General features: G+C 36.6%; 1 protein-coding gene and 1 long non-coding RNA gene across 3 annotated transcripts; one reads left to right on the forward strand and one right to left on the reverse strand.

Annotated features, from left to right (window-relative positions):
- ptgis (prostaglandin I2 (prostacyclin) synthase) lies at positions 1-20,166 on the reverse strand. The gene is made up of 10 exons (XM_088607741.1): positions 19,988-20,166; positions 13,267-13,390; positions 11,010-11,185; positions 9,186-9,329; positions 7,591-7,724; positions 5,140-5,321; positions 2,715-2,880; positions 2,249-2,430; positions 889-1,040; positions 1-623 (listed from the first exon to the last, which is right to left on the reverse strand). Exons 1-10 carry the CDS (start codon positions 20,056-20,058, stop codon positions 473-475), a joined length of 1,482 nt encoding a protein of 493 aa, XP_088463867.1. The 5' UTR covers positions 20,059-20,166; the 3' UTR covers positions 1-472.
- LOC148648145 (uncharacterized) lies at positions 7,137-24,196 on the forward strand. Of its 2 annotated transcripts, XR_015926707.1 has the most exons (4): positions 7,137-7,204; positions 15,418-15,496; positions 22,428-22,473; positions 23,474-24,196. It is a non-coding gene; the product is annotated as an uncharacterized LOC148648145 (long non-coding RNA). The 2 variants fall into 2 exon arrangements; XR_015926705.1 differs by lacking the exons at positions 22,428-22,473; positions 23,474-24,196 and having other exon boundaries at positions 15,418-16,060.
- The last annotated feature ends 808 nt before the right edge of the window (positions 24,197-25,004 follow it).

The following is a 25,004-nucleotide window of genomic DNA, read 5'->3' on the forward strand; positions in this document are numbered from 1 at the left end:
TTAATGTGTAGCATGAAAAACATGTTTATTAGAGATAGACATAATTAAAATAATACAAACATATCTATATGTACTGTATTTACAATGTGATGAATAAAATACAACTTTGTGATATAAATATCAGTATGATTTACAACATTAAATTACTCATTGTTCAGTGTTTCAACAAAGCACATCCTATATTGCAAGCAGTACGGTGGCACAATGATTAGTATTGCTCTCTCACAGTGCTGGGGCCCTGGGTTCAATTCCTGGGGTGCTATAAGTGTGGAGTTTGCATGTTCTCCACACATTCACATGGGTTTCCTCCCACAGTGCAAAGACATACTTGTAGGTTAATTGGTTTCTTTAAAATTGGCACAGGTGGGAGTGTGTGTTTCTCTGTGTGCCCTGTTATGGACTGATGTCCCATCCAGGGTGTACTCCACCTTGTGCCCCGTGCTTCGGGGGTGACATGCTGTTTTGCCAGCCGTTAGAGATGGCTTTTCAGTTTGTACTGAATCTCAAGGTCACCTTGTGGCTGCAGCATTCCGAACCCATAGCGACCTGCATCAATATCCGGCATCGGAGACCCTGGATCACAGAGCCTTATATCCAGGCAGGTCAGAACCATAAAGATGAATCTGAAATTACAGAAGGGGATTATTTCATTCCTCTGTAACATCAGCCTTACACTATTAGTCTTTTGGTGTTTTTAAAAAAAGGAAAATGTACACTGCATCTTTATATACAGTACAAGAGAAGGATGTAATGTCTAAATTAAGCAACTCGGGGTCATGTTCTTTATATCTATGTTTATATCTATGTTGCAGTAAAGAAAACACCATTACATTCCCCATTTTACACTTCTGGAAAACTACCATACAGCAGTCAGTCTTTGATACTTACTGTTTGATGCTACTAATAGCAAAGGATCTGCCAACACATACGTTCTTCCCAGCTCCCCATGGCATTGTGTAGTATTTAAGTTTCTTCCCATCTTTAAAAAAGTCTTTCTTCTCTGTCCCGTCTGCATTCAGAAATCTGTCATGTTTGAACTTCTAAAAAAAAAAAGCAAGTGGCAAAGAGATAATGTAACTTATCATTTTTTATTATAGCCATTTGGAAATGACACTCCTTCTGCTTGCAAGCCTTTGTTTCAGCAACGTAACAGTGCCAGGACAAAGCAGAAAAGGGGTTCGAGTGACACTGTCCTCAAGAAATCAGCCCATGAATTTGTGAAATGGTGCTTTTTGAAAACACTTGCCACTGGAAAACATATATCAATGTTCTGAAAAAAGCATTTCATTGTTCATTTCATTTTATTGTTGTGTTCTGATTTGTACCGTGGTCCCGTCTGATCATTTTGAAGATGTCAGCCTAGATTCAGTAAAAAAGGCTGAGGCTACTGTGAGCCGGACATCTTCCATAGCTGCAGAAATGCACTTCTGCAGTCCTTTCCTGTGTTAACTTGGATACTGTTATCACCTAAATAAATAATAAAATAATCAAACAATACCAGCTTGAACTTCTATGAGGTGGAGGTGGGGAGGTAGAACAGTGGCCCTATTTGAGCTTTTCTTACTGCTGTGTACAGGTCCAACACATCAATGAATTCTATGTGAACCTCTCACAGTGTCCATGAATTGAGTAAAGGGCACCAGTGTACTAAATTTGATTGTATTGACAGCCAACAATTGAAGTCAGGTCTCAAGAGCTGTGAGGCAGCTGTGCTAACCACTACAGCACTGTGCCACCAAATTTCAGTGCTCAATGCTAAAGAAATCCAATTTAAACCTTCAGTATTACACCAACAATATCACCACTTGTATGAAGAAAAATCCTCAGGAGCAACTTTAGAACTGGAAATTGCTAAATATTAATACAGATATTTCATGATGTCTAGCAGACAGCTTTGTGAAAGATGCTTTAATGTACTTTTACATTTGCAGTTGGGATACTCAAACGAAACCTGGAAACTGGAGAAAAATAAGATTTTGTCTTATTTTTTAGGTTGGATGAGCTCACAAACATTTGATCACTAACATTTGAAAAATGGACTAAGCAATACAGTTCTAAAATGACCGCACTTTACAATCCACAGTTAACTAATGCTGTGGTAAAAAAATGCCTGACCATATGTGGAAAGCATTTCCAGCATAGGTTCATCAATCAAATCCTGTGTGAAATGGTCAAATCTACTTTAGAAACTCAACACAGCGGTGCTGCAATAGTCTGTTCCAGCAGAGGAAGAGGAATATTTAACTACCTTGGGCTCCTGGTGGATCTCTGGGTCCATCTGGGGGCTGAGATATGGGAAAAGGCAAATCCTGTCTCCTTTCCTCAGTTTGTACTCTCTTCCATCTGCTAACCTGATGGTCTTAGTCTGAAGGACTTCCCTGGTGATGAAAGGGGCTGCTGTCAGTCGGAGGGTTTCATTCAGAGCACTGTCTTCAAAAGAAAAGAAAGGATCAAGAATCACTTTAAGTCAAAGAATATACGATATTGCCCAAGTGAAAATCAAGATGGGCCGTTTTTGTGTCTTCAGATTTTTCATTTTCACAGCAGTGAAGCCCAGAAGTTTGAGTGACTGCACAGCCTACCCAGGGCAGATCCTGTCTTACAGAGCTTATCCAAGTTCTTTCATCCATGAAAGTACATTACTACAGTAGGTCTGAAGCAATATTTTATACATTACAATAATGATTATAAAAATTATTTTAACTCAAACTTACCAAACACTGGTGTCTTCTCAAGCATTTCTGGCCTGACAGTCTGTACTTTGCATGTCCTGTTGACTTCAGCTGTTAATTTGTGAAACTCGTTCTTCACAGCTGTCATAGCTTCTGGATTTGTCAATAGGAATGCCAACATCCAGAAGGCAGCGGGGCCTACATTGCCCTATAATAACAGTCTGTGTCAGGATTGTTGGACATACACAGTAAAATACAGTAAAGACAGTACAATAATAAATTATGAGAGGCTATGTTCAGCTTAATATGCTTGTCATTTGAAGATCTCTGCCAAAGAGTTCAACAGGTTCTCTTTAGTAGACAGACAGTTTGCACATTAAAATGTTTGCAGTGAACAATATTTTCTTGTTAAAGTTTAGAGGTTCCAATACAATATCTACACTGGTAATTCTAGAGCTTTTATGTGGATCACATAACATCACTGGGAACAGTGGTTTTCAGTCCCGGTGATAGATTAATCCCTGTGTCTGCTGGATTGTGTTCCAACTGGGCCCTTATCCCCCTGAGCTACCTGGTGCCTGTAACTGATCTGCTTGCTGGTTTCGAATTCTTCAGCACTTAGTCCTTGGTTTCAAATATACCTTAGTTAAAGTGGAACATGTTAAATACATAGAACTTACAGTCTCTCCTCAGGTTGATCATTTAGAATTGGCACAATTATTTCTGACTAAATTTCTGACTAAATGGTGCTTAATAAGCGATCAATTGATGATGAACAGACACAATACTAATGCTTAAGTCAAACTGGTTGTATTTCCCTTTGGACACCTCAGTGAAGGCTGTCCTGATTCACATAGGGTTTATACCAATTACGAATCCCATTCAGCTTTTTTAAAAGCTGAAGTCAAATTTTTAAATGACATCTCGAAAACAGACAACAGAGAGGCTTCCCAGGATCAGGACTGAGAACCATTGTACTTGGTTAAACTTGGTTAAAGAGCAGAAGAAAAGATTGAAGCAGCATCTGGAATGGAAAAACTACAGGCAGCAATTAGTACTGGTGACTATGATCTCAGTTAGATAAAAACCACAGACACGGACACTCCAGGGTGAGAACTGAGGACTGCTGACCTAGACCACGATCCTTCAGAATAGCCCCAGGAGCCCTTAAGCCAGTAAGTGACTTGCCAGAGTTTTTTACTTGGGCAGTGTATTACAAGAAGTGGAATTTCACTTCCACAGAGGCAGAATATATTGTATTTGGCACAGACAGTCTTCGAGCCATCATATGATGTCAAGACATGGCTGGATCCAGGTGCATTGTAGATGCTAGTATATATTTGATATATTTTTTGAATTAGCTCAACTGTCTTTTTACTTGAGATATCTGTCAGTTTTGCCCAGAGTGAAATTATAAACGCAGCCTGATCTGCCAGCCTGAATTTATTCTGGCAGCTGCAAATAATGGTGTTCTTTGAGTCTTGCTTGCACACTTATTCCAGGCCTGGTGCCTGTCTGTTGGCAGTAAAAGTCTTTCCGACAAGAGCCTGCGTTTCTTTGCTAAGGCACACAGAGTAAAAGGTGATAAGCGGAGCAATGGAAATGGTAGGAGACAGGCTGTCATCTCCAATTGAAGCCAACTTGTAAAGCTGCACCCCCCTGGGAGAAGTAGCACCTTGGTCAAGGACAAAGGACATCTGGTCTTTTGGAGTCACAGGGCTCCATCTAGAGGACAAGAGGTGACATTACTTCTGAGGCGCATCTGAGGCAGTGAGGCTGTGACCTTGCGATTTTGCCTATTTTCTCTACTTCACACCAACCGTCATCATGCCAGATCCTCATGGAATTTTTAAATGTTCTGTTATGGGATCTCGTAATTTCCATTAGATGCTAAACTTTCAAACCAAGGCAAGGACTTTTGGTATGTGAACTCCATAAAATGGTATTTTCTTGTAACCATGCAAGATACTGTAGAGAAAGGCAACCAGTCGATATGTTTAACTATTAAAGAGTGTGCTGTATCCTTGTGAGTACAGGCACATTGTTTTAATTTCAATAAATAAAAAGCCATTTCAAATAAAAACATATAAACTTCAAGACTTCCATATGCCATTCTTCATTACTATCTTGTTTATTCTATAAAAATCTTTTTGATTGATCATTTACTATGTGCAGATTCTGCGAGTGAATGCTCTTAGGTATGCATTCGTATAGAGAATATGAAAACTGATAAACCTAGGAAGAAAACGCAGCACCTTAGGAAGAAATTAAATTAAATTCTTTAACAGTTCCATTCCCAACAGGGTATATAGATGTTTAATCCAAAGGTTTTTGCTGAAAACAAAACTGGACATAATAATTTCTATATTTTTGTATTTAAAGAAATCAAACCTGAATTAAGAGCAAAAAAAAAAAAGGAAAGAAAATGGGCAGCATTAAAGGAAGGAAATAAAATGGCGAACAGTACCTGTGTGGCCCAAAGCTGCAGTAACATTGCCCTTTGTTGCATTTTCTGATCAACACCCTGAGCGGTTAGGTAACGTCTGTAGCTTTCCAGCCAGGAGCTTGGGTTCATCTTGGAGTTCAACTTATTCTGGGACAGAAGATCCCAAAGACGCTCTTTGACAGTGCTGGCTACTTTCTTCTCATCTGTCACGAAAGAGAGATGAAGATGAGAAACACAGCCATCCCAGCATATCTGCAGTGACTTTGAACAGTGGAGGTGTCATTGCCTATCGGCTATGAGGAATTATCTGTTTCTTCTCTTTTTCTCTGTTTCATGCTTCTGTTGGAATATGTCAGCTACTCTGCAAAGTGTGCTATGTGAAAATAACTTTGGCAGGACAATCAGCAAATCTCGATATTTTAACAAACAGAAAGATGCCTGACAGGGAATTCTGATTTCTGATTCTGAAAATTTGTTTCCTCCTGGCCAGACTCAAGGAATTCCTTGAGTCTGGCCAGGAGGAAACAAATTTTCAGCAGCCTCTTTGTTTACTGTTCTCTTCTACCTTTGAAATATAGCACGTTTGCCTTTTAAAGACCCCTACTGTAACACCACACTGCAGGAATTAAAAGGATCTTCAATCTCATTCATGTCAGAAGTGTCGTCACAAATGAAATTCACTCCACTTTTTCAAACAGGTACTGGCAATGTACCAAAATCAGAAGGATATAAGAAATGTTGCATCTCAACAATATATACATGGCATTTAGAAGTTCATTGTTATTTAAGCCCAGTCCTTTAAGGGATGGAGGTATTTTTTAGCATCATGCCAGATTTGCCTTTTTCTTCACTAGCATTATAAAAGTTACTGTGAGACATACACTGCTGTGCGAGAGTCTTAGAAACAACCAGAACTGACCATTTATATATACATGAGATTCGCCAATATACTCAATGGCTCCCTAGTGTTTCTACTGTTATAAAACTCTATCTGTTATTAAAACAATATAGTTGAGAAAATAATAATAACAATAATTGCTTTTACTTATATAGTGCTTTTATATAGTGTTTTTCTGGACACTCCACTCAAAGCGCTTTACAGGTAATGGGGTCTCCCCTCCACCACCACCAATGTGCAGCATCCACCTGGATGATGCGACGGCAGCCATAGTGCGCCAGAACGCTCACCACACGTCAGCTCTCAGTGGGGAGGAGAGCAGAGTAATGAAGCCAATTCAGAGATGGGGATTATTAGGAAGCCATGATTGGTAAGGGCAAATGGGAAAAAAATTGGCCAAGTTACACCCCTACTCTATCTAGTATCTAAAGATAGAGATCTAAAGTATCTAAAGATACTAAGCTTTAATTCATATTGCCTGAAGCTTTACAAAATGTGATCACAACAATTCTTGTACAGTACAGGCATCCAATATGAAGTGTAGCAGCGTCTCTACTACGTTAAGTAGCCAAATCTAATTTACTCATTTTAGGAGTACTGATTCCACTCCATTGACATCATTTGTTCCTCCCTAAAGGTGATAGGTGCTTTTTGTACTGCAAAATGCAGATCTATAAGGATTAATTGTAACTTTAAAACACAAATTCAGTGCGATATCGCCTTAGAATTGTATTTTTGCATAAAGTAGGAAAATTATTGAGTGACGAAAACAAAGCATCTAAAGTACAGTATTTGCACAGCTGTAAACTGCTGGTTTAAAAGAGAAAGGGTCTCTTGAAGTGTACAATAGTTTCAAGGTGCAGTAAAAGTACTGTACAGTATATACCATATGTACCAGTGTTTCAACCTAATGGTGACTGATGGGATAAGAAAATGATTTTTTTCTTGATTGTCTATTGATAACAGTGTTCAAATAAGAATTTATTCAACTGAACTAAAAATCCTGACACCTGGGCTTTATTCCAGGTTTTCTCCTTCCACCACCCAAAAACATGCAGGGCAGGTTGGATCAGCTACATTGAACTGGACACACCTTATTCCTATACTTTTGTTAAGAAAAATTCTGTTTGCACTGTGCCCTGTGCCTACAGTGTGAGTTCAACTGATTGATAACCTCATAGATTGCAGGTAAAGAAATATGTCCCATGTTCTTGAAAGAATTTTGATTTCTATGTTTTCTTTATTTCTTTAAGATGACTGTCACTTAATGTTGAGATGTCCTTGTCGGTTTTTAAATGCTGTAAGTGTATTAATGACAAAACAAATAGAAACATGAAAAAAACAAATGGCTTTTTGAGGAGGACAGCTTCCGAGATTATGATATTTCAGCTTGTTCAGTGTTAAACAGCTAGTATACACATGAGCTGTGTGGCAGCAGTTCTTTAATTCTTAAGAACATTTGATGCATTTTGAAAAAGAAGTATGAAGTAAAAAAATTGGAACTAGGTCTATACATATTTTTTTTTTAAAGAAGCTGAATGTTAACATTTTTCAGTTTTAGTATATAGAATTACTTGTTTTCAATGTAGTTCTGGCCATTTTTGTCAGAAGCGCATCAAATTTCCTAAATTCTTGAAAAATTTCCTTTGATATACTGATGTTGCCATTTTCTTCTGGCTCATCTCCAAATAATGTGAGGTATCCAGCTCTGGTAAGAGAAAACAGGAAAAAAGTTAGTGGGTGGAAGGAACGACAGCAATGTCATATTAAAGGTTACACTGTATTATTAATTTGTGACCTGGAAAATATTTACCTTTCAGTTAATAAGTTTGCTTGTAACTGTAATTCAATTTAAATGTTAACAAAAAGACTATGGCTCAACAAAGGAAAGGACTCTATGTAATAACATAAGGAATGTGCAATGACATTTAATGACATTTACTCAAAGTGATCAGAAAACATTTGAAATGCAAATTTCAAATGCCTCATCATACAGGGACAGTATCTTGACAATGCATTGTTTCACTTATTGTCGAATAAAACCAAATCTGATCTTACCAACAAACTACACCAAGAGCTCACAATTACACTTTATAAGAGCACAAGAAACACACTTGTTAAGAATAGCCATTAATCAACTAACTGGCCCATTGATCTATCTGTTAATTAATTAATCACTTGTCAGGTCTTTATTTCAGCTTTTCCACACAAAGGTATTTTACTTTTGTGGATATGTATATACTTACTACTACCTACTAGAATGTCATTGGTTTCCAATACTCATTTCTTGTGTTTTGGTACTGTACTGTACCTCGCAATATATAGCTTTTATTTCATAATAAAAACTATATCAAAATGATTGCATTTAAAATTATGAGTACAGTCGGCGATATAATTGAAAAAATCCTGAAGTTATTTTCTGGCATCAATGGCGATACAGCCTGCACAAATAACAAAACAGTATCTAAGCATGTTTTATATGATTTTAGAATTATTACTATTCCAGTAATAGTAATAGATAATTCTATTATGAGTTATAGCAATAGATTATTCTATATCCTGTTGCCGGCCTTTGAATACTGATATTCAGTTATGTTCAAAATATCAGTTTGAATAGATTATTCAGGATTTAATTTGAATATTATTTTACTTTATGATTATTTCTTGATCTAACTAATTACTTAAGCAGATTTTCCTCATGTAAGGATTTAAAAGAACTAAGAAGGGAGAGTATCTGTGTAATGCTAGCTTCGGTACTCAATGCCTCATTTCTGTACTAGTGTCCTGTGTTCCACATCCCCATGACACTTTTTCCTAATCTTGTCAACCACCGTTAGCAGTCAGAGTTAGGAAATCCCTTTAGAAGAACAAGAAGTGATGACATAGAACACATACTCTGATAGGTAACAAGTGGAAAAATTAAATAACAGTGCAAAAGTAATTTGCCATTATAAAACTAAAACACTTTTTAGCACTGATCTAGAACATTGCAAACGTAAAACTGGGATATTTTCCTTTAAGCTTTGTTTCAGTTGTTTACAGTATTTATCTTGTTTCTCTTCAGTTATTTATAAACCATCTCCTTCTACTAAGTACATTTCTAAATTGTTTATCAAGCAGTTTAGATTAAAGTCTGAGTTTCCTTTCTGACACACGAATGACTCCATACCTGAACAGCAGGCTGTAGCACAGGCTAAAGAGACTGTCATTTTTCCAGTTCCTCCTGTTTTCACAAACCTCTGACATCAGCAGAGCCTGAAGGTTTTTTTGCATGACCCTGTTTAGGGTGATGAGGCTTTTATCCTGGAAATGTCTGTAGGAACAAAATACTGAAAGGTTAGGGATTTCCCTCCCGATAAACATTTCACCATGACTAATACAACACTTCTGGAATCTAATGAATTGTTTATTCGTGCAATGTGTAGCCATATCTAATCTTAGTGACTCCCACAATTGCATCATCACTTCAAAGTGGAACAAAATCCAGTTCTTCAACTCTGAAGGTAAATATGATAGTTCAATGATTTTGGATTGTCTGATTAGTTTTTCGTTTTTCATATTCCACGTTGGTGCTGCCTACGGACAGGCACAGAGGTAGGAGTGTTCAAAGACAAAAGAAATAAAAAAGCACAAAAAAAACTCAGTTATCCAAAATAAAACTCCAGAGACAAAAGCGCAAAGCTGTTATGGCAACTGTTTCTACGAAGAAGCAAATACGACCCCTAGCTGTTTCCCACACAACTGTCATTTCAGGGATTAGGACGTTGTTTGCTTGTTCTTAATGTCTGTCTCAATGTCTGAAATGAATGGGACCTATTTTTCAAACACTGTGGGTCTTAATTTCCCACTTCTTCCTATGTGGACTATAATGCCTACATAAGTTTTGAATACTGTATTAGCACCATTTAATTTATTTACAGAAAAAGCAACTTGCTTCAGTAATAATATTCAGAGAGGAGAATGTTAGTTCAGAAAAATTGTATACATAATAAAATGTCTTTAACTAGCTGCATGTTTTTCAGAAGTGAATAATACAGTATTACTTTTATCAACAATGGTTGTCTTCATGATTAATCTTAATGTAAATTAACACTTTAACTTACATAACATTATTATATAAGGATTGGCTAATTACCAAATGTCTCAGTTACAATAATTCAATACATAGTGAAAGTGGGTACCTGCTATAGTTTCCATAAAATTCCCAAATAATTAGTTTGCTCCAAAATGCTTTTCATTGCTCCTATTGTGTAAGCCCACATGATTACAGAGTTTTATCATTGTTGAAAACATTTTTAGTAAATATCATCCCAAATGTGCTGTATAAACATGATCTAAGGTTTTAAGAGTCAGTGTTCCCATTGATTCCATTTCACAAAAACTTAAAGGGTTCGTGGCACGTTGGTGCAGGCACATTACTAGAACAGTTTACACATCGTATTCAAGCCAGATTTGCTTACAGCAATGATCGCATTTCCTCACTGAGTCACAGGGGATTGGTTTTGATATAAATCAACTAAAAAAATAACAACAAAAGAAACCAACAAAAAATTAATAAATAAAGCTGTAATAACAGTTATACTAAATATTGTATCAAAAAAGGCACCGTCCTTCTGATGAGACATAGAACCTAAATCCTGACTCTCTGTGATTATTAAAAATCATAGGGCATTTCACAAAATGCTCAGGGGTGTTACCCTGGTGTCCTGGCCAAATTTCTTCCCTTCCTCTATCAGTCATGGCCTCCTAATAATCCCCGTCTTGGAATTGGTGTTGTCACTCTGCTCTCCTCCCCACTGATAGCTGGTGTGTGGTGAGCATACTGGTGCATTAAGGCTGCCGTCGCATCATCCAACTTGGGGCTACACATTGGTGCTGGAAGTGGGATTCCCCATGACCTGCAAAGCCCTTTGAGCGGAGTGTCTAGACAAGAGCTACTGTATATAAGTGTAAGGAATGATTATTAATTATATGCAGAGACGTTGTTACTTACTGCCTCATCATTGCCTTCTCTGTTTCGGGGTCATGCTGTGGAAAATGAAGGTTGAATATTCTTTTCATGAGCACATGCGCATAACGTGTGAAGTCGAAGGAAGTGGAATCCTTAATGATGGAATCGTAAGAGTTTGGATCCAACAAGACCGTCACATACAGCCCGGCGACACGTACCTGCGAAATCAGCACAAGTGCATGTTGGACTGAGATTTGGAACCCGCTCATTACTTTATTAATAATCTTCATGGACACCGTAAATAATCATGAATTAATCATTATTATCTAGGAACACCAGGAGAAGAACACGCAGTACAGACCCCAGTCGAATTCACTTTAATGTGCCTTCATCTAGACCTGTTCTGTAATCATCAAAGAAGTAACTATGAACAATAGAAATATCTAGATAACACAATCATACTTTGAAAGTGTGGCTATAAATTTATAACGAAGTCCAGCCAAATGCCATAGGAATATGATACACTCTTCATCTGAATTCAGACTCTTACAAGGTTATATTGTGTAGTAGAAGTAGTTATAAGGGTTAGTCTCAGAGTTTTGCCTTACTTTTTATGCAGCCTGTATCAAACGTTCATGGACTGTATATAAAATATTTAGGTGATATCCCTGTGTTATTCCTGCTGCGATTTTGATGTGGTAGAACATAATACTGAGGTAACACCAATAAACTAGAGACAATGTCTTAAGGATGTGTGTAATTTCAGAATACTTGGGATAGGTTTCCTAGTTTTTCACAATAGTTTTAATGAAAACCAGTTTTAATCCAGAACCTCCCACGCACAAAAGGAAATAAATTGTATTCTATTGAATATAGTGGAAAAGAAACTCTGACTCAGAAATTCCATTTACGTTTCTGCGGTCTTGTTAAAGGTCTTATTGTTTAGCCTGATTGGTCTTCTCTTCTTTTTTTCCCACACAAGAGATAAGAGAGATATGACTTTTTGAGGCAGGTATTTTAAATGTTTTTTAATGTGAAAAGGGAATTTTATACATATATTACAATATACAGGACATTTTCAAAACTCTCCTGGACTTGACTCCACAGCTGTCCAAAGTGTGGGTGGAAGAGATAATAATTGTATGATCCTGCAGAAAAAAGTTTCTTTGACATGGGTCTGCTTTCTAAATTCCCTATTCGTGGAACATAGTAGCGTGTAAGACAGAACTTATAAGATTTTTTTTTTATTGAGGATCAGGAACTAATTGTTGAAGTGGACCTTAACTAGAAGGCATGTTATTAATGTTCATTCCCTTGATCCATTTGAAAGCCTTGATACTTGTTTAAGTGAGAAACAATCAGCTCTATGTGCTTTATTTTCAGGTCCATAACCTAGTCTGTGTCACAAAGTCTACTCATCCATCAGGCCATCAGAATGTGAAGGAAGATTATTAGAACTTGATGGTGGTGACTGATTGATTTTTCATTAAATATCTAATAACATGTATCAAGTTTTTCCACACTATTTACACTTAAATGTAAAAGATCATATTAAATTCCATAGATTTGATTTACAGTACACAACTAAAGCACTAGTAAGAATATGAGACAGTCCAGAGGGCACCAGAACAACATTACTTTACAAAGAAACATGTTAAATACCCGATTGAAATGTGCCAAGTGTTTTAGGACCATTTCACTCGGTTGGCAGCTAGAAGCTAATTTATCAGGAATCTCTTCCAGAACATCCAACCTACTTACTTCCACACATTATGTAAAGAAATTTTCTTTACTCTGTTTGAAAAAGGCCATTGGGTTGACTTTGTTAATGAATACTTGAATCAAGTCTATTTGTAATGTTCTCTGCTGAAGGCTAAAGAGATTTATTTAGTTTAAATTTCTTTCCTTTAAACATGTACATAAATAATTAACTGAAAAAAATAAACCACAGGTATACAAAACAATGAACAAAAAAGTCCTTAAAATGAAAAGTCATGAAATGTCACGTCTAAAAAAGAAACGACAGACTTTAGTGTGAGAAATAATTTTTAGATTACCTTTAACTGTATGTTGTAAATTGAATAAAACACCTAGAGGTGACTAGAACCCTGGCTTCATTTCATTATATTCGTATATTATAATATAGATATAAAATCCTATATTATATCTTTACTCTATAAAAGCTATTATTCCATTTAGCATGCCCTGGAACATTAATTTATGGCAAATGTACTAGCCAGCCTCAGGGGTGGAGGTGAAATATTGTCTCTTTTTCTACTATGCAAAAAGCTGGCTTTACCGTGAAGATGTTCCCATGTTTGCTCTTCATCCGAGTCAAAAACGTGGCGGCATCTTTTCCAAAGTCGATGGCATGGCCCAGCCAGGGAACGAATCCTTTATCCAAAGGTGGCTCTTCCTTGGATCTGGATAAAAAAGCGAGGTTCACATTTGTTCGCATTAGCAGTCTGTTTCCAAAGGTGCTGTTCAAGTTGGTAATGGTCAAACGGTAAAGTATGAGAATTGATGCACAACCTAATGACAGCTTGTATTATTAAAAGTACTTTTAAGGATCAAACCTGCAAAACGTGTATTTGACTTACATAGGTGCTGTCTACCTTGTGAAAGTGATTTACAACCAACTCAGGCAGTAAAAAATATTATTCATTTTGAGGCCCTGTTAGAAATAATAACTCCAGGAACAGTTTTACAAATAACCAAGAAACATTTTACTCAGATTTCATGTTGGTCAAACTATATATTCAGTGCAGTGTATTCAGTGTTCTGTTCCCAAATTGCATACTTGTATTTTTAAGTAAAGCAGTTTGGCAAGTTTAAGATACTTAAACTTTATATCAAACCCGTATTAAAAATTGTTACATAAACATAAATCTATCATGTTAGACTAATTTGTATCCTACTTTTCAGGCCGAAAACTAATCCTCATTATTGCCTCGAAGTCTGAACTGCTAGCCTAGTTTTCACAATTATTTCCTTCATTCGATGCAGCCATTTTCACTGTATAACCCAAAGGGATTTTCAGATGTTTCTTTCTATTAAGTCTAGTATTACAGTACTTTGTGTTATTTATGTTCTCTAGAAGTGAAGAAGAAACACGTCTAGATTATGCATAAATCTAAGCTACAGTCACAGGCTACAAAGCTCAAAAACACTAGAAAACCATTCACATGTTTACATACAAGACAGGGGTATCAGGCTGTACATACAGTATGTACAGAATGTCAAACAAAGAAGGGAGTATAGAACACAGATGGAGAGCATAACTAAAGTTAATAATGCCACAATAACATGTACTTATGAATCATGCCAGTAATATGATCTTTTGCCTGTGTCTAGTTGGACAGCCAGTGCAACTCTAGTTGAACCCAGAATGCCCACTATCATCATGCCACTCCTTTTCTTTTTCTGCCAATGGTGTTTATCTTGGCCTGGGTCTACACCTGCACAGGAGGGTGATGTCAACTATCTGGACTCCCAAAAGTCCGTAAACTCATGTTTAATTAGGGCACTGGATTCATAGCTTGCTTGCAGTGATACTTCACAGAAAAGTACAACACCCACCTGATACTGCAAATACTGAAAGATTTGTAAGCACCCCAGAAATCATATGCTGAAGATGGGGCCTTTAGGTTTGAAGGCTGAGTGTGAAAATGTGTTGTGTTTACCCCCTGTCTTAAGGAGCCTGTTCAAAATCCATTCTACTGAGATGCAGTGTATTCTCAAAAACATTATATTAGCTGGCATGCATTGCAAACTGGTAGGACAAGAGAACCAGTAAGTTTCCTGGTCCTGTTGGAACCAGCTTGTCAGTATAGCCATCTGGTTCTGTGCAGGGTACAGGCATCCCTGAGAACACCACTGACCTGTGTCCTGTCTTTAGCTTGCATGCAAGGGCTTTGAATTCGTTCAGCAGGGAGTGTTTGCTTTTTCTGCCAATGGTGTTTATCTTGGCCTGGGTCTACACCTGCAGAGGAGGGTGATATCAACTATCTTGACTCCCAGAAGTCAGGAAACTCATGTTTGCTTGCAGAAGCCGAGAAACTTAGCTTGCTTGCAGAGATCGTTCACAGAAAACTATGACGTTTTCTTCTCTGAACTTCTCTTGAGCTAGTAAGTTGCTTCTTACAAGCACCCGAGCAGTAACAACTATTTTGTAACACCGCATGCAAATTAATGCATAATATGCTAGATGGGACCTGTCTAAAACACTGTTCAATTTTAATATAACATTAGTCAGCATAAAATATTCATGTTTTGTTTTATGTTATTTTTCTTTGAGGTTGCGCATTAATGACTCATTTTCCTTCTTCGTACATAGTCAATGGTTCATTATTCAATGGTTCATTTCTACTGTAAATTCCATAAACCTGTTACAGATGATTATACAGGTTTTTTCCATACATTCATTTCCTAACCATTTCTCTCAATGCAGGGTCGCGGGGGAGCCTGAGCCTATCCCAGTAAGTAACAGGAACAAGCCAGGATACACTCTGGACAGGATGCCATCTCAGGTCAGTCACAGACACAGATACTTACACAGGGGACAATTTTCCCAGAAGACAATTCACCTGCTAGCATGCATTTGGACTGTGGGAGGAAATGAGAATGAGAATACCCCGCCAAACACAGGGAACCGCAAATGGAACCAGGACCCCAGCACTGAGAGGCAGCATGTTAACCACTATGTCATCATGCCTCCCCACAGACTTTATACTGAAGAAAAAAAATACCACAAAAAAGTACCAGGGGAAAGTGATTACTAGGTCAAAGTCAGAGTTCAGACCACATACATAGTTTAAGCGTGTTAAGATAAAGATGTCAGATTAAATTTTATCATTGGTGTTATTTGTGGAGGCTGGAAAACAAATCTTCAGTAATAATGAGAATTATTTTTTCGTCTGTAATTTTTTAACTGTGTTACACACTCTTGTTTTAAAATTAGAATGTACTGTATATCAGTCATGGAAGTATTGAAAAATGGTAACAACAAAACCACTTAGATATATTAAATAAACACAGTTGTACTGCATCCTTTTCCACTTCTGAAATAAAGGTCTGCACTTGCCATCCTCAAATATATTGTCTGAGGAATGTCCATTTAAGGATTTGTCCTTAAACCTTATATATACATCTGCAATTAATCCCCTTAGTGCTATTTGCTGAGGAAACAAAGACAGTACACCCTTAGATGTAATGTGTTTACATCAAGTTTAGTGAAAAACATTTTTACTGGCATAGTTTCTCTTACAGCATTCTTAGAAGTCCCTTTCCATTTATGTCAGCCTGTTTATACAGTAGATCTATCCATTGATGAGATTAATATCACATGGGAACACATCTGGAACAATCTGAAATATGTCAAACTAATAAAATGCATTTAACTCCACATAAAAGATTTTTAATGTGTCTGTGGTTCTCTGTATTGTACATTGGTAATCAGGGCAGTGTGGGAACTTTCTTGTTTCTGGGAATGTCCAGAAGATCATATTCTGGAAGAAAATCTTTTCCTCTTTATCTGAGATATTAGAGAGATATCACCCTGACCACAGTTACTTTTATTGCATGATGATTCATCTATGAAATGATGTGTTTTGGAAAAAAGGATGTGGTTAACAGGTCCTACAGCTGCCAAAAACAATAGCAGGGCATTGACTGACCTCTGGTGCTCTTTCTTGGCGTCAGTGGTCTTTTCTAGACTCTCAATATTTTATTTCCGGAACTTTCCACAGTCCATTTTCACAGTGACAAGATACTGACAATTAGATCACAGTAGTCAGCATTTATCTTAGATTAATTGTGTTTTTTATACTTTTTTAGATATTTTCTATCCCCATCATTATTGCAGCTGTAAGCTATGTAAGTTTAGGAGGGACTGTTTTTGATTACTGTTTCTTGATTGTTTATAAAAATAAATAAAAATATCTAAAAGAACCACCAGGTAAATTTGATAAATAGGAGCCACGTTAAAGACTCGTCGTTTAAGGATAGAATTCTTAAGCACCAAAGAAAATGTAAGCTCTCTGTTCTCTACGTTAAAAGATTTTCATTTGCAAAAATTAAATACCCTGGGGCATTTCAGCCATTGGAACTTGTAGCTTCTGATTTACATCATAAAATGTTTTTGTTGCTTTAAAATTTGGGTAAGAAATGTAGAGGCAATTTTTTCTATAAATAGCAACATTTTAGGTTTATGACATGAAATATTGCATTAAAACCTTACCTTTTTTACAACCCATTAAATTGGAAATGTTTATTCTTAATAATAAATAATTAAAAATAAGAATTAATCTTTACAATAATACCGGAGTGAAATAAATTAGATTTTTCTTAATTAGATTTAGGGCCATTTCCAGTTGTTCATAATGCTCCAATGTATTTCTTTTAAAATGTGTATCTTAGTCTTGTATATCTAATTGGCTTCAAATACAGTGATACTTCACAATTATGTATGTTAAATATGTTTGTGCCCATCTCACTTTATTACATACAAAATGGTTTATTTACCTCCGATTAGTTCATTTATTTAGGGGAAACAATTATTACAAACTGAATAATGAATTTTGCAAAAAAACTGAATGTTTGTAAGTAGCAGAAGCAGGGGAAAATTCAAATGTCAGGAATTGACAATGTCACGTATTTTAGATAATTTAATTATTTACCATGTTAAATTGCCAAAATATTGCTCACTATAGAGATATACAGTACAAGCTGATCTTAAAAATAATCTGCTCTGTCATTGATATTCAGCATATCATAGGAATCATAGGCTACAACCATAGACTAATGATTAAGGTTTCAAAAGGGTATGTTAACAAAAAGCAATGTTAAAACACATTTAAAGAGAAATAAACAGAACTTGATTCTTGAGAAACAGACATTTTTGTTTTGCTATTATTTATTAGTAACCAAAACAGTGCTTGGGTGTAAATTATGTTCAGGTATAAATCTATAATTCAGAGTCAGAAAAAAATACCTTATCCGTATTGTCACAAAACATTTGTAATTGTGCAATTCAAGTCATGTGTGCTTCTAAAATATTTCAGTGGGTGGATACAAAAGTAAGCACGAGATAACAAGGCTGAACAATGAATTTACAGAACACAATTGGACGAGATAAAAATCTTTACAGCAAAGACTTCATGCAGCAAAGTATTTTAAAAAAATTTGGGGGGGATACAAAACTTACATTTAAATACTTGTGTTGGCTTTAGGTCAGATACGAAAAGGAAACATTTGTCTCTTCCAATTATTTGATTGTTGATTACATTTATTGTAGTGTAATCAAAGTTGCAATCAAAGAAAGCACAGGTTTGTTCCACACGCTTTCTTTCTTTTTTCTCTTCAAGGCTCCGTCTAAACCACAAACCCCACCACGAAATTACTGACTAATTTCTTTTTAATTTCTCCATTATTTTAATGGCAACCACTCAACAATAGACTAATTCAGTTCTAATTTCGGTTCATTTACAGATTGCTGCCTTCCACTCTTCCCCTGGAATACATTGCCAAGATATCCATCTGTTTAGCCCACTTTTTCCTCCTCCTTCATTGTCTCTTCGGGTTTTTCCTATCCCAGCCACTTGCTTCAGATTTCTGGTTTCTCCCCCTCTCATAGGCACTTGAAGGAATTTTCATAGCCAAAATTGTGATTATGCTCTTATTACTTTACCACACAGAAACAGCTTCTGCCTGTTGATAGCTAGGAATCTGCATTGCATTACTTTATAATGTATAATAATATAATGTTTCTTTATTAGCCCTGTACAATTTCTTGCATTAGGAATTTGTCTTTTCGCATACCCCAGCTTTTCTCCATGGAGACACAGACACACAGACAGGGAGAGAAGCGTGGGGTCAGAGCACAGGGTCTGCCATTGTACAGCACCCCTGGAGCAGTTAGGGTTAAGGGCCTTGCTCAGGGGCCCAACAGAGTAGGATTCCTCTGCCAGCCGCGGGATTTGAACCAGCAACCTTCCAGTCACAGGCGCAGAGCCACCGCTCCGCCCTTTAGGTGAAGCACCTTGCTCAAGGCTACAGTGGCATCATCTCATGTGGGATTTGAACCCACAACCTTCCAGTTCTAAGTCCTGGAGCTCTAACCAGTGCTGCCTTTTCTTATTAAAGCTGTGTAAGAATAATAATAAGAAACTGTATGTGCGGGAGGAACTGTTCTCTAGAAAGTACATAAATGAATCATTTCAAGACCAGATGTCTTATGGATTACACATGGTACGGAAGGGTCCCAGCTGTAATCGAATTGCACAATTCCCTCCAACTCTGCATCCCAGAGGGGCCAGCAGGGGGCGCTCACCCTGCGGTCCATGTGGGTCCTAATGCCCCAGTATAGTGACGGGGACACAGGTCAGCCTGTAACCTGGAGGGCTACTACCCTGAGGACTGGAGAGTCCAGGGCATCAATTTCACAACCTGTCATTCTTCCCTCTGATCTAAGGAATTCAGGTTCTGTCTAGTTGCGTGAACCTGAATTTTGAGCTTTTTAGCTTGAAAAACAAGTCTTTCACGCATGGGTTTCTTTCCATGTGGGTGTTCCATCATTGTGAGAAATGAATTGACATTTCTGCCTTACACTTGCACCTTCTAATTTTACCCCTATTGCTTGTACTGCCCTCTCTCAGTGTCTCAAACACATGTGTAAAAGGTGTTTGCTGCAGATTTATTCTTGGAACTTCAGATGTGCATGTTGTATCTGAAGTAACATTACAGTATTAGCAGTCTACATTTATAAAATGATCACTAGCATAAAGCTCCAAATTTTGACCACCACTAGAAACACACGCACATTGTCATATATTGCAAAAGAGACATAACATTTAGGGTTATCTGAACTTCAAAAAAAGTCATCAGTTGCTAATTAGGTTCAGAATGAGAAACTTGAAATCTAAGGTAGTAACCATTTGCAAAACAGATTTTTGTATAGAACAAAGAAGAAGTTGTAACAGTTTTTTGCAGATTTGATTTCTAAGTATGAGGTCATTACTCACCTAGATCGATTTGTAACAATTAAGAAGAGAGCGAGGAGAACTTGTATAATGATAAGCGCTGTCCAGATCATTGCAATAGTCTTCTACTGATGTGATGCTGGTTCTGATTTTGTATTGAGCTGTTAGCAAGAGGAGAGGTAGCAACAAGTGGACCTTTTGTACTGCAGCACAGCTACAGTATGTGAGGAGAGGAGGTATGTGTCATAAGGGATTGCGTAATAGCAGTGACATCGACAGGGGTGTTGCAAAACTTGTCTTTCAGTCCTGCCTTTCACATTGCAAAGGCCTGTGCACTGCTGTTATACCGAAGGTATTAGCTCAGGACAAACCTCCAGCTGAATTCTCACTCTCTGATGCCGTCATGACATCGATTAATTAGATCACTTTGTTCTGGGAATCTGAATTATAAAGATGATTCTTAACATGCCCAGTACAAAATATCTTAAGATCCACACAGAAACAACAACATATTTGCATACAGAATAACTATGGAATACACTGCTGTTTGATGGTTGACATTTTCCGTTGTTCTACTTGATCCTGATAGATCTGTATTATATAGTACAAAAGGCAGCATTTTAGCTTTATGGATCTGTCAAGAGAAAAAAAATGATAAAGAGAACTTGAGAATGAATCAGCTTAATTTGTTTTCTAAATGTAATGGATTAGCTACAATGAAACTTTTAAGTACATAATACAGTTGTATGCAAAGTACCACACATTAAATTAAACATGCTTACATTATATTGTATAGATAATTATATAATGAGCACTGATGTTAACATATATCAACTAGATGGAAAGAAAGGTAAAACTATTCATGGGTATTTGTTGGACTCAGAGCTATATAATTTTGCCAGATCATTTACTTGTACTGTTTGTTTTAGTGCTCTACAGATTAAACTCTAATATTCTCTAAAATTATCCCCCAGTAATGAGATTACAGTGGTTTTGAACTGAGCTGTGCTTTTCATTTTTGTTTTATGAGGAAATTCAAGGTTAAAATTACTGCATTCATATAAAATATTAAATGCAATGTAAGCTATTACATTAATAAGAAACAAACTTATTAACATAGTGTTCTGGGTCTCCATACTATAAATGACCAACTACCCATTTGAGAGTGTATAGAAAAACTATATCCCCTGTTAAGGTGGCATTCACAGCTAAATTGTAAAGCACTCTTCTTAATAAGAGTTAATGAGGCTAATTAGTGCTTGGAGTAACCCTCTTATTGCAAACATTTGGTAGCCTGTGTTTATGTGGTTTTTACATTCAGTTACAATGTATCAGATCTTTGCGAACAGATTGTGAATATACAAAACATTATTTATACTGAACAACCTTAGTTCCTATAATATCAGTAGATGTACTGTATGCATACCTTATGTTTCATATAGAATTCCAGGACTGGTCTTCATCAAAATCAGAATAATCCTAACAAAACAGAGCACGTGCTGTCCGTGATACCCTCAACAACAGGGCCATCATGAGCAGGGTCTGAGCTGTAGAGCTGTTGCTGGTTTAAGAGGTAAAAAAGAGCAAACTGAGAGTCCATGAAGATATTACCCTAAAATCTGTATCCATAGCTGCACTGTGAGAAGTCATGTGGGCCCAAGCTATTTAGAATTTAAATATGGACAGCTTTTTCTGTGGGTTTAAACTACATAGTAAGAGTTTTTTCCATGATCTCTGGCCCACAAGACATTTGTTGGGACAGCCCACAGGACCACCTACTGTACAATGGCCAGTGCAAATGCTGAAAGATTAAATACCATCAAAACACACACTGTCAGATTCAATCAAACCAGGAGGCTTTCTCAGCACACCTGAGAAATGACAGAAGTACTGGATAAAATAGATTTTTCACTCTGTGATAAATTAGCTTCAGCAGAAGTCTCTGGGGTCAGATCGTGTTGAAACAGGTCACTGAAGCCTGAGAACTCCTGGTGTAGGAATACCATGAATATTGTGTAAAATACTGGATTCAAGCTTTGATTCATTGATTCCATTAAGGGTTGATCATAATCATATTTGTGAAGTAAGAATGTTTTGGGGGATAGTGTACGTGGGTTCCTTACACACAATCAGCTTCTCAAAACTCTCAGACCACACGTTGATGAAGTTTTTCTGTATATTTTAATTACTAAACTAAGGCTCAATTAAGATCATGAGTAAAAGAAACTGAACAGCAAACTTTGACTCATGTTTAGATTAGGGAAAATATATGAACCCACCAGGACTTCTAAGATTTTCTTCTAGTTTATAAGATCAGCTTTGTACAGCCCCATTCAGAGAGCGGAAGAGCTATCATTTGTCTTTTTTGTTTAGTGCTCATTAAAAACAGATGTTTTTTCTGCTTTCCTGTTTTGCTTAACCAAAGGAAAACATCAAATAATTGGACATGCTTAATTCTGTTTATTTATGCTTTGTCCTGCAGATGTCTCTTTCATCAAAATAAGTTTCCCAATTATTTAACAAACACGGTGAGTACATTTGAATACTTAAAACTATGTAATAGAAAATGACGCACTGTAGAGTATTTTACAGAATTTCAGAAAATTATTTGGATTTTTCCTCATTGTCTAAATATTTAGGAAAATATTTGTTTTCTAACATCTAACAAGGCGTCACAGATATATGTTGTGATGTAATAAATTTCAGCTCTGCTCACCAGCATTATTGAATTCTTGTTGTTTGACGTCACAGTCTGACACAGTCAGCATACAGTGACTTAGCATATGCAGTGTAATGTGACTGCTGCTCACATTGGAGAAGACATAAAATATGGCAAGACTAAGATGAGTCAGTGGGACTCAGGCACAATGAAGTATTCTTGAAATGACATTAGACTGTTAATATTTTCTACCGATGTGTTTGGTTATTTCTAACTGGCAAATTAAAGTAATGTGTACACAGGGAAAAGGGTTGCATTCTACCTCCTTTTTATTGTATATATATTTTTTTTTTAATAATTATAATAATTACTTATAGTTTTGTATGGCAGTTGTTGCCATATTCTTGTATTTTTCTAAGAAATGTTCATATGTCGAACGGCTTTGGTTTCTGTTTGTACATGAGGAATGAAAATATTTATTACAAACACTCTGAACAGGAACTAAAACATCCTGAAAACTATACTATAAAAAACCTAGCAACAAATAAACACATACATGTTGCATAATGCATATGCAGTAAGTCAAACAAATAGTGTTAGATTTTAACATGACGATTCTACACAGTCTTCTAGAGCTTACGACAAGGCTGCATAGATAAACTTATCATTTATTTTTATAAATAAAATATATGAAGATGAATCCAAAGGTATATAGAAGACTTATTATTTTATTAACCAGAATACCTAAGCTTTGTACTCATAATAAAAGTTAAAAAAACTAAAATATAAATTGATTTTGGGCATACCAATGATACAAAGCATACAAATTCCAGTCCAGAGTAATGTAATTTGTTTTTTAATGTTTTCAGATGCTGCCATCCTGTGCTCATGGGGTTCCTTCACAAAGCAGGCTCAGCTAATCGGTTGTCACTGCCATAAAGAGTTCTACAGTATGTTCTCTGTAGCACAGCTCTGAGCTTCTGATTGGTTCAAGGCACAAAGCTGCATGCAGTACATGTTCGTCTTTCACAATGTTGCCAGTTTTTTTACGAGAGCTATATTCAGAGTATTTGACCTTTTGCATTCAGAGCTGGGGAGGTGCCCTGTCCTTGCAGAACAAAAACAAGTTGAACAAAGTGATCAGGACTTCTGACAAGAATACCAGCGCATCCCTGGACTCAATAATATGTCTAACTTAACAAATATTATTAATCTGGCACATAAAATCATAAATGACCCCTCTCATCCACTCTTTTTAGAATCTAATCTCTTACCCTCAGGAAAGAGGTACCAGATCTTCTGTATAAAGACTAAGAGAGCATTTACTTCCTTTATACCTAAAAAGCATTCAATCGCTGAACAATGAAAAGATTGTTTGCACATAGAGATCTTATTATTGATGTTGTTTTTTTACTCTTTACATGCTAATTGTCTGTTATTTAATCCTATGGTACTGGAAGAGTTCTGACTGAGCAGTGTTGTTCAATGTTGTTTTGTATCACGGTATTGTACTGTTGTTGTATTGTATTATTGTCATATATATTAGATGTTTATGAGCTCTTGATGTGTAAGACAAATTCCCTTAGAGTCAATAAAGGCTAATTTAGTTCCTTAGACCCTCTGTTTAGCTCTTCAATTTCATTATGCATTTTCCAGCTGGAATAACCAAGCAGTAACTCTGCAGTAACTGGACATGCTGCTACAAGTTCTCAGGACATTACAGCCAAACAATCCATCAATGACCATCAATGACCACAACATGGGAGACCATGAAGCACAATACCTTGCCAAGATAAAAGGACAGGTTCCTGTGCAAAAACAACACGCATCTTCATGCTACTCAAGTAAGAATAGTTTTCTTGTAAGATGAGAACATGACTATTATACAGCTGATCTGGGATGAGATGAGGAGACATGAGGCATCTAGGTTTAAGAGCAGTGAACAGGCACCTTCTGTTGTTGACTAATTTTAATCAGCATACTGAATTAACTAACCTGTCATGTCTGGATGATAAAATGACAATACACCTGCCACATAGAAGTGTCATATCCTGATAACTCTGTGAATCTGTTGCAGTTACAAGTGATACGTTTTTCTTTGGATTCTTAATATAGTTTGATATGAAGAAAACATGAAAAAATGTTAACTAAAGTCCCAAGTTAATTTAGTTTGATACTTGCTTTACACTCTTTTTTTCAGTAAAACCCCTTAAGGTTCTTCTATGTAAACAATTTCTTCTGGTCTCTTCTCTTCCAAATAGAAAATAAAGTCCTATTCACGAACTTATCACTTATTGAAAAATCTAAAAACAATTTTGCCTTGATAACAAGGAATATTTCAATTGTGGCATTACGCAGGGATGTGTTCAGGGTGGACGTGGAGCCCTGGATTAAGATCGG

This window comes from Lepisosteus platostomus, chromosome 15 (genome assembly GCF_059453375.1).
Source record: "Lepisosteus platostomus isolate fLepPlt1 chromosome 15, fLepPlt1.hap1, whole genome shotgun sequence".
Lineage (NCBI taxonomy): Eukaryota > Metazoa > Chordata > Actinopteri > Semionotiformes > Lepisosteidae > Lepisosteus > Lepisosteus platostomus.